The 11,263-nt window shown below is 38.8% G+C and overlaps 1 protein-coding gene across 2 annotated transcripts; it reads right to left on the bottom strand.

Annotated features, from left to right (window-relative positions):
- Positions 1-1,386: 1,386 nt before the first annotated feature.
- Positions 1,387-10,699, bottom strand: ppm1kb (protein phosphatase, Mg2+/Mn2+ dependent 1Kb). 2 transcript variants are annotated; one of them, XM_068322329.1, is made up of 7 exons: positions 10,576-10,699; positions 8,213-8,749; positions 7,982-8,082; positions 5,904-6,069; positions 5,576-5,720; positions 4,412-4,546; positions 1,387-3,197 (listed from the first exon to the last, which is right to left on the bottom strand). In XM_068322329.1, the coding sequence occupies exons 2-7, from the start codon at positions 8,680-8,682 to the stop codon at positions 3,066-3,068; spliced, it is 1,149 nt and encodes a 382-aa protein (XP_068178430.1). In that variant the 5' UTR covers positions 8,683-8,749; positions 10,576-10,699; the 3' UTR covers positions 1,387-3,065. The 2 variants fall into 2 exon arrangements, with proteins under 2 accessions (XP_068178430.1, XP_068178429.1); XM_068322328.1 differs by lacking the exon at positions 10,576-10,699 and adding an exon at positions 9,641-9,741.
- Positions 10,700-11,263: the final 564 nt, after the last annotated feature.

Raw genomic sequence — 11,263 nt, 5'->3', positions numbered from 1 at the left:
ACTTCAGAACTACTAGAACTACTTTTCAGCGTTGCTGCTTCTGCTTCTTTAAACAGGTTGTTTCTTGAATAAAGTTTTTCCATTTTAAGAAAGCTTAGAGCATTGTGATTAAAATGTTCCCTTAAAGTTTCATACCTGTAAGGCTGTTAGTCATTTTCCAACCAAACCAGTTTTGTCTAATTCTCCATAATAGCATCAAATAATTTTATAAAAGAATGACATGCATGAATAATCAAAGCACATGAAATTTGTTGAAATGATCTATGATATTTGATGTAAAATAAGCACTTTTAATAGACTTTAATGTTGAATCTCAAAACTGCTTCTGCTGAGGGTATGAATGAAACAACTTCAAACCTTGAACAGGAATCAGAACCAGCCTTCAAAGATTACCTGAATGAATGCAAATGAATGAGAATCTCCACCAACAATGAGAAGTCTTTTCTACATTCTGATTAAAATGTTTTTTCTGGTTAAATAAAAGTAAGATTAAAAAAAAAATTAAAAAGCATGGACTCACCAGATTGTGAAAAGGTTCCTGTTCTGAAGTCTTCCTGCAGCCTCCAGGAGCTCTCCTGCACAAAGTGAGAGGGACTAACTAACACCAGGAGGGACAGGTTACTTGTCCTTCACTCAGACGAGACAGCTTCAAGCCGCACTGCCATTTAACCCTTTATCTGCCACGCAAAAACCTGCTCATGACTGGAAAGGAAACTATTTTCAGCATGGACCTGGATAACATTAATGTTCATTTTAAAAATCTTTAAAAGGCATATTTAAGTGAAGTAAATCAACATGAGCATCAATTCTGAATTATTGTTGCCTTGCATTGTATTACAGGGCTGATGTTTGAAATTTTAAATTAATTTGCAGATAATGGAAAATGTGCTCAGATCTTTCACTTCATTAAATTAGTACTACTAGTCTTTGACTTAAGGAAAAGTATAGCTGCTCGTGATGCAAAATTGACCATTCCACAAAAACTTGCAGGACTCCTACACTCCTCCTTTGAGTGGCTCCCCTCACGACGCCGTCTCCGTTACCCCGGCTGTAGCACACAGGAGGAAAGCTGCTAGAATATGTGAAAACTATTGTCTGTTCAATAGAGTTTTAATGAGTTAAACTTTAAAATACTTTGGCATATTTAGCATTACCTTGCTTTTAACATTTTGCATGTGTTTGTGAAGCAATGTCATCAGATGTTTGATTATCATTAGACCCGTGCTTTACATGTCATGGCAACTACGCAGTTGGAAAAAAAGTTTAATATATAATTATGCCCAATAATGTGAGCAGTTTTGCCAAGTAATTTCACTCTAGATCCTTCACAAGAGCATTTGTCAATTTTAATATATTCATATATCTGAGTCAAAAACCACTAAAAAAAAAGTTTGTATATTTATTGAGGCCAGAATATGAGCAACTGTAGTTAGTAATGTTTTGAAGTCCAGTTATGTCAATTTATCATAAATAAACAAATTAATATTATCATTGGTGTACAGTTTTTAATTGAAGTGTTTCACAAGCCACTCAGAGCAAATTACAGTAATAACACCGACCATTCTGTTAACAGCCCAGGTTTGGGTCCCACATGTAACTTAATACCTGTAAAAATTCCATATGGAATGAAAGTGAACCTGAATCCAGTAAATAAAACCTGAACAGTGGGACAGATAATCTCAACAGATAGAAAGGCGTGTCATGAAGTTGCGATGAGTTTAAAACCAAGGTCTTTACAATAAATCAAGTTCCCATTCAATATATGAATGAGTGGGAAAACAATATTTACAAAACATTTACACGAGGTGTTTCAGGAAGACGCTAGCATCTCAAAAACAGAGCGGTGCTGATAAATATGAAGTGTTGCATGAATCCAACTTGAAACCACACAAAAGAAGATCAATGGTATATCAACACGACACATCGTAATTGTTGGAGAGCTGGAAATGTACCAACCACTATAGGCAAACAACATTAACAGATGATGACTGCCATATCCAACAGGGTTTGATTGTATTAGATAAGTCATGGTAAGTACAGATACAAACATTCATAATGTCATACATGGCTCTAAGTTGATCACTGAAGTGCAGCAACAATCCCCAAGGGTTAAATGTGCTTTGCGCTTTTTGTGTGACACCCAAGGGGTGTAGATGAAGAATTACTGATTGTAACAGAGGCATGATCATAATTAAAACAAAAACACAAACACAGCATCTGCATGTGAAAGAAGAAAGTCCGATATGCAAGACAGAGCGCACGATCAATTTTACAGATGAGCACAAACAGTTAAATACAAAATTTAAAATATATATTTCTGTACACTGAAGACCCCGGTGAGACCTCTTTCAACCAGTACAGATGTTAACACTTAACAAGCATGAGTAGTGTTACAATCAGTTTCAGTGTCCACGCAGGAAACAGGAATTGTTTTTCATACTTGTCAGACTCCCCAACAAAAATATAAACAGCTTTAAGCAAATCTTTTTACAGAACAGTTAGGTTTTTCCTCATTCCCTCTTAAAAAGCTAGCTTTTATGTATGTTTTCATGTCCAGTAGATGCACAAGGTGAAAAGGTCAATCCAGGTGCACCAGCTCAACAAAAAAACCCCCACACACATAAATTATCCAAAGCAAGATAACCATGAAAATAAAAATGTGCAAACTTGGCATTACAATTAGCTAGAAAGATTAAAAAATCTGAATGGCAGCCAGCCAGACATGGTTGGTAGTCTCAAAGCCTTGGCTGATGTAAAACAGGCTAAACATATGCTTAGCTATGAATAGCAGGTCATGTATTCCTGGCTGTCAATTCAAACATTTATCACCTTGTACCACTTACACAGATTTGCTAATTGATAATAGTCTGTATAAAGGACATTTTGCACACACCATAAATCACTTCTTCTTACTCCATTGAGGGTAATAATAAATAGTACTAGCTTTTATTGTTTGGGCAAACCACACTCTTTGCTCACGTTCCCACAAGGGTGCCCTTGTTTGATTCTATTGCACATTTAAATGGGGTCCAGAGACCACACATCTTCTTTCAGTGTTCTAATTACTATGCCCAGCGACCACTGGACACAAAACTTCTGCTGAAGGAAAAATTGGTGTCAGAATTCTGGTGCTTTCCCCAGGCACCAAAGGGCACCACAACAATTGTGCTGTTGTCCTCCGAGCCATAATGAAGAGCCTGAGAGAGAAGAGAGATTATTATGAAACAACAGTTGTAGAAACGTCTATTTACTGGTCATATGCAAAGTGAGTACTTTTGACATTGCGGTTAAATCTCTAACTTGGACCTAATGCATCAGGACAGCAGGGTATTTAATCAAATTCATTAAAATCAAACACCACTTTATTGTCCCCAATGGGGAAATTATCTTCTCACTCTATACAGTACATACTATACATACATATATACATTCTGTATATATACACACACACATATATGCATATATATATGCATATATATATATACACACACACACATATATATGCATATATTATATATATATATAAATATATGCATATGTATATACAGTATATACATATATATATACACATATACACACACACACACACACACACACGTTACACATGCATACAAATTCTTGTACAGGCCTCTGAAACAAACACACAACCCACACTAGGGGCCTGTAAGCAAGCAAATTAGTACGGTACGGCAGAATGATGGGTAGCGACCTTGTGGTGCGCCCCAATTGAGCAGCTTATGGGGGGGGGTGGTGACTTGCTCAAGGGCACCTCGGCAGTGACCGGGAGGTGAGCTGACACCTTCCGCTGTCAGCTCACACTCCGAGGATGGCTGGCGGGAGCGGCAATCGAGCTGCTGATCTCTGATCACAAGGCAGCCGCTCTACCACTGAACCACTGCCGCCCCACTTGGGTTCCATAATTCCACATAGATGTTTCTTCTTTATCCCATTTGACACGCATTGAATGTTCATTTCAGTAAAAACAGCGAGTCACCCATTGGATGATCAAAGAAGTGAATAAAAGAGGCTTTTCAAACTAATGATTCTTAAGAGTCTTTTTGTGGGATCTACTTTGGTTTAAGGTGCTCGATGCTGTATCTGCATCGTCAAGATCGTAACCACATACTCTGTGTGATTCATTTGCTTAACTGCAGAATGCTGCTCATCACTGCCTTGCTGTAGGATATTTCCAGAGAGTGTAAATGATAAACTGGGACTGACATTGGACACATTTTAGTTTGTTTTTTCCATCTAACAGAACATGCATAGATTCACCTGAAAAAATCTATCACAACTGGAAGATGTCCTCCAAAAAATCGGCAGCTAAGTAACTCAAAGCATCTTTTGAAATCACAACTTTACTTCCTTACACACATTGTTAAAGCAGAAGTATATCAAAAAATTGCCTTGCCTGGTCAGATATTTTCTGAGCTGCCTCCTTGGGATCGTGGCACTGGTTGATGATATTACAAATCTCCTGGCTGTTCATGATGAAATTAACGCCATCTGTGGTCAGTGCCAGGAATGAGTCATGGGCGTGGTGCAACTGAAAAAAAGGAAAACAGTATTTAGCTTTTATTCCATCTTGTCACACTGTACCTGCCAAGTATTCTTGTACTTTGTAAGATATATAAAAAATTACAAAACTTTAAGGGAGAAAATGTATAAATGCAAAAGCAGAGAACAATTTATTAAATTCTGACAAACTACCTATATATGAAACTTATTTATAGACAAATTTATAATTTAAGGTAGATGCAAAAATAGGTATTGTTCGTTTTCATGCCAATATGTGATTTGTGGATAGGAGAAAAAAAAAACTTATCATAATGTGCCAGTGGATACACTGTAAAATACCTGACCCCTCATGTTTAACAAGGAGACAAAATATATGCAGATATCACAAGACATGCAGGCTGCAAAATTTGCAGTGTGCACAGTTAGAGAGCTGCATGCAGAGATAACTGCTGCATTTGACTGTCTAAATAATTAAGCTGTAAATCAATAAAAATCTAGACCACAAATGTCAAACTCAAGGCATAGGGGCCAAATGTGGCCCGCCACATCATTTTATGTGGCCCACGAGACCATAAAGGTTCAGAGCGTCTAAAAAGAAATGGATCAAAAGTGTGCTTTGACCAAAAACTATTTTTCCCAAAATGATGTGATGAATCCCATTTTAACTTTGACAAAATGTTTTGAACAAAGTTAATGTCCTAACTTGTGTTTGATGTTATTGTTCTTTATTCTCTTGGATAGTTTGATCCTTGATTAATGGATTTATGTGGGTTTAATAAACTGACAGATTAAAAGGATTTATGTTAAAACAGAGAAACAAACATGATGTTTCTGTGCAACTGTAATGTTTGTAACTTGAATACATAATAAATTCAGTTATTTAACATTAAGGATTAGTTATATTTATTTTATATTACATTGAGTTACATTTAGTCACATTTATAAGTTACATCTGGCCCTTTCAGGACAGATGTTATGCTAATTTGGCCCTAGGCAAATGAGTTTGACACCCCTGATCTACACAATTCTGAAATGTTCTCCACTTTATTATACACACCGATATTCTCCTGGTCTCAGGCTCTGCAATGACCCCCATATTCTTAAGGTCGAAGTCTCCAATGCTGCGCGTCATGGCCAGCCTGCCATTGACGTTTGGTTGTCCCAGACTATTCCACGTGATAAAACCCCCACTTTTCTTTACCCTTGATGCAGTCAGAAGAGGGAAAGGGGCATAGATCCAGCTCAATTAACAGCGATTCTACAGCACCAGCAACAAAGAGCTATATATCACACATCATAAGCCAGTTTCTCTGAAACATTATGTCTTAAGCTACGATCTCAAACTGACCTTATATGGTTTTAACTGACCATAATGATGGTTTTACCTCTCCTTCTCGTCCTTCCGATCTGGAGTGTGGTCGACAGTGAGTTTAAGAGCCTTGCCCTTACGGCACAGCATGGCACGGCTGTCACCCACACTGCCCACCACCAGCTCAATGCCATCCCTCAGCAGGGCCACAGTGGACGTGGTTCCTGCACTTGTCCCAGATGCTACAGAGACATAAAAGGAGACATTAGAGGAAGAACGGGCCATGGGAAGATCCACACAAAAGGTCAGCGTCCACATTGCTCACAACAATCATGTGATGTATCTCACTGTCTACAACATGAACACATGGGTGGGTAGTCATGAAGGGGGGGCTGGCAGCAAACTAGAGGTTACACAGTTAGCAGTAGAGGAGGAGGAGTCACACATGCAAGTCAAACTGTTTCAGCAGAGTTCAGGTCCAGAGCAAATTTTACACTTAACTGAAAAATAGAGGACATCTGCAGCCTCTATCAGTGTCCAGTCATGATGTTGTTAATCAAAAAGCAACACATCATCTCATCTACAAGACCAACTACTGTCCTTCTTACTTCCCCGAAGAGTGGTTTGTTTCATTTGAGTTTCACGTTTGTGTACTTCACGTCAGTTAAGTTAACAATTTAACCAATTATGTGTCATTAGAGAAGGGTTAACTTAATGTTTGAGATTGGTCACTGGTAAACGCTGACGCTATATTACAATTAAGTAAGCAATGTGGTTCCAAACAATTCAATATTTGGCAAATAACTTTCATGCAGTAGACATTTAACTACTTAGGATCCCGTTTTATTTTATTAAAGGATAAAGCGTACAGCTCTTTTTCTATCCAAGTAAACACAAATGATGACTAGCTGCGTATTTTTTAAGTCTAAATTGCATATGCAGTACAGCTCATGGACCACATCCTTCAACATAGACACAACTTGTCAAACTGGAACACTGTCTCACAAGAAGATTTGTATACAGTTGGTGAAAGAAGAAAAGAAAAGCAAGAAAGAGAGGAGTGACAGAAAGATAGGGAACCTTCCAGTAGTCCAGGATTTAGGACCCGCTGGACTCTCCTTCAATATCTAGCCTCTCGTCATCCACATTGGTGCCAAGGGCCTCCAGCTCTTAGCTGGGTCAGCAGCTGCCGTAGATAACATGCACACACACACACAGGCATATTGGGACATTTCACACAGCGTGGCCGATTTATGGCCACGAAATAGATATACTAGCTTCCATATAAACAAATAATGTAAATCAGACATAATGTTAGTGTTCTTAGAGAAAGACTTGGCTATTTTGAAGTTTCTGTATGACTACAACAAACACACAGGTGGAAGCAGAATTACTCGACGTCCATTAAACCTTATAAGCAAAGGCTGTTTAATAATTGTGCTTCCATCTGTACATCTAAAAATATATTGGGATATATTTTACATCACTTGTTCCAATAACACTCATTTTAACCCTGATGTTAACTTCAATGCCTATGTTGAACAATATGATTTTCAGATTGAGTATATTTTATAAGATGGGTAACAAATTAAAGGAAAAATCTTTAAGTGTCAGACCGCCACAACCAATTAGAACGGCTGCAGTGTGACTCTTTGAGGATTTGGGGCCATCCTGCCGTTCTATTAATGACTATCTGAATGCAGAAACCATGCGATACTAGTCTTATCATTTTAGAGCAGATCAAATATGCTTATGCTCTCTATGCAAAGGCCCACTTCTGTTATGTACCTGTACATTGGTTTTTCCTTTAACTTGTTGTTCTATATGAGTGCATGCAGTACTGGAAGAACCAAAGCACTGGGATTTGCTCTACTTATAGCTGGTTTATGGCTCAACAATTAGTAATTAACATTGGCTTAAATGACACACCTCTGACCAAATATTAATCAGGTCATTTCAGTAAAGAAATCCAAAGCTTGAAAGTCTAAAGAGGACATGTAAGGTTTGAAGAGAGAAAATGGAAAGTTTCATTACATATAAACATGTGTATGTGTGTGTGCATATATTTACAATAATATTATATGTATATATAGACACACACACACACATTGAATACAGAGAACATCTAGGTATGTGTGACATTAAAGAACCTACCATTTGGAGAGAAGTGCATGTGTTTTGCGAGAGCTTTGTCAACTTCAAGGAAAGCTCTTTTCAAAACAACTTCCAGATCAGACTCCTCAGTCACGAGGTCCCTGAAACAACAACCGAAACACAAAATCAGCGTATACATATACAACTGTATTGATATCAAATATTAGTCAATTAATTTCCCCAGACAGTGAGTGGTTTAGACATAAACTGCATGTTTGATATTCTACTTACTTGATAAATTTCTCCATATATTTTTCACAAAAGTCAGCTGCTTCTGGTCCGCCATGTCCATCAAATACAGCAAAGTAGAGAATGTTATCCACAATTTGTGACACCTGGAAGCGATCTTCATTCTCCTTGCGTTGACCAATGAGGGAGGCACAGCCTACTTTTGATAAGCTGACTTTGGGAATGGGTTTACCATAGCGAATACTGGGAGGAATAAGGATGGGCTCATCAATGCGATTGTCCCAAATACCAAATGAATCCCAAGTGGTGGGACGGCCACTGCCATCTGGATCAAAGCGAGTGTTGCTGAGCAGTTTTACAGAAGGGACGTGAAGTTGTCTCTGGAATACTGACAACTGGTGGTGGCTGTCCACCTGGAATATGAATGGGATGACAGCTTTCTGTGCAAGACCACTGCGACTGAAGAGAGGACTGGTGCACCTTGTCAGGCGCACAAGACAAGCTGCTGACATCACCGTGGCACCAAAAACGTCTGAAGAAGCACTGGATGGAGATGTGGGGGAATGTCTAGTTTGAACACTGAGGAAAAACAATGAGTTAGTGAGACTACACAGAATTTAACTAAAGCAAATGACAAATATCAGTTTGAATGTTTGGAAAGTACCCACGATACCCACCAAAACAAAATTCATTAGGTATGATTTAGCCTGCTCCTATCTCCAAACTAGTAATCATAACACAAACCCTTCATTGAAATGAAACGTGGTTTAAACTGTGACCTGGTTGGAATGTGTCATATGTTCTGACGAGAGCTGAAAATGACACAACAAATGTACAGTATATAATAATTAGGTGCAACCCGAAGGATCATGTGCTTACACTATTCAAAACAGACCCTAACTTTTTAATGAACTAAAAAAATCTTGAGTATTTAAAATACGTAGATTCTTTGGATATGATGTCGGCATTTAATTACTGATCACGATAAAAACTGATCATATATATATACACTTAACGTACATTATTATAAAGCTAACCCTGCATTATTTCGACATTTGCAAACACCTAAGACAAGTGACGCATTTACAAAAATTAGATAGTAGCATTGTATTTTGAAAGAATGACGCAACTCTTAGCAGCCACTAGCTTTCCGCTAACGATGTTGCATCTCATTTAAAACAAACACCAGGGTTGAAGAGAACGAGGAGAATTCAATAACTACTATTTAATAACATAGCTGTTGCTGTGAAATAAATTACTGAAATAACTGGAAATTTTATTGCTTTAAATTTCGGCGGCGTCCTAACAAGGCATACATATACTGTATAGTTCCCGCTAGCCGACTAGCTAGTTAGCTAGCACTGACACTAGTCGCAGGTATTCCAGCCTTATGGAGATCACGAACTAGTCGTTTTATGTTTATCTAAAAATAATACTATTGATTTAGCAATTATAAAATTATGACCTCACCTTCATTGAGTAAAAACAAAAAGCGAAATTGCGATCTGAATGAAAAGAGACACCTTCAGTCAGCGCTCTTCAATGTTATCAAACACGGCCCAAAATGAGACCGCACCAATCAACATGCGTTGTACGTAGACGCCTGCGTTGACGCCCCGACTGCAGCGCCAATGATTGGTCGACAGAATGACACCGACTGACGTTTGCACCAATGGTTAATCGTCTGTGTCAGCACCTTGTAGCCAATCAGAGGACCAGTTGATAAAGTTAACCCGGGTTGCGGTGTAGTTATACAGTAGTTGATCATAGATGTAGATATCTTTATATAGTATATTGAGTAAACCCGTCCAAAACCAAGGTAACTGAATGGATATTTATCAACCACTGCAACTGAGCCGCCCAGAACTTTTCTGGGGCATTGGTGTAATAGAGGTCAAATCGGTTGTTTACCTCATGAACATCATGTGACTGATTTGGATCACGCGTTTAACGATGTGAATATCAGTGACACTAGGTGAATTTCTGTGTATATTTTAGAAATTGTATTCTCATTTCAAAAACACGTAAAAAGTAATGCACATCATTTTAATTTGTCGATGTTTTTAAAGAAAAATGCTGTTATTGCTACTGTTGGGAATTTCCATTAAACAATAGAACACAAAACACATCTAGTTTACACAAACAGATAGCACAACACTTAGTCCTTGTCTATCACATAATGTTCTAAACACAACGGGACACAGCACATACAGCACATAGATTACTGACACGCGTTAGGCTGAGTCGGGCTGATAGTGAGCTCAGTCCAAACCCAACAACTATAAAGATCACGGTCAATGAACATTCGAGACTCTGTTGACGGGTCCACAGCGATAAATCCTCATCAACTTTGTAAACTACTGAACTTCTTCAATAAACCTTGCCCGTACTACGACTTGTCTCACCATTGATGACGCACCTCTCGATCGGGTTCAGGGAGGCGAAGAGGGTTTTGCTCAGGGTTAAACCTGAACACTGCAGTTCGCCTGGCAGACTTCTCTACATTCCTCTCAAGCCATCCTCCTGCCCCAGAACGCGTGCATTGTGAGCTCACTAGAGTGTCCCTTGCCCTTTATACTGGTTGACGGCTTTGTAAACACAACGTTCATTTTAATCTCAGTCATTCGAACACCCAAACACCCCTTACAATATATTTTCATCTTGGATATTTGTACTACCTTTGGAACTAAAGTCAAAGAGGCCAGACTGAGATGGGTCAGACATGTCCAGAGGAGAGAGAGTGAATATATTGGTAGAAGGATGCTGAGTTTTGAACTGCTAGGCAGGAGGCCTAGAGGAAGACCAAAGAGGAGGTTTATGGATGTAATGAAAGAGGATATGAAGGTAGTTGTTGTGAGAGAAGAGGATGTAGAAGACAGGGTTAGATGGAGGCAATTGATTCGCTGTGGCGACCCCTGAAGGGAAAAGCCGAAAGGAAAGAAGGAGCTATTTGGACGACCTCCACAAGCTGAGTGATGCGGGGTCTGGGAAAAACGGCGCTCCTGGCAGCAGAGACCGCTCTGTAAATCACCGGAATGCATTTCTGCGTAGAACGTGAACGCCTACATTTCCTTATTCGGCGGACCAATGGGA

This window comes from Antennarius striatus, chromosome 8 (assembly GCF_040054535.1).
Source record: "Antennarius striatus isolate MH-2024 chromosome 8, ASM4005453v1, whole genome shotgun sequence".
In the NCBI taxonomy this organism is placed as follows: Eukaryota; Metazoa; Chordata; class Actinopteri; order Lophiiformes; family Antennariidae; genus Antennarius; species Antennarius striatus.
Note: the sequence above shows the minus strand (reverse complement) of the source record. Positions and strands in the feature narration are given on the sequence as shown.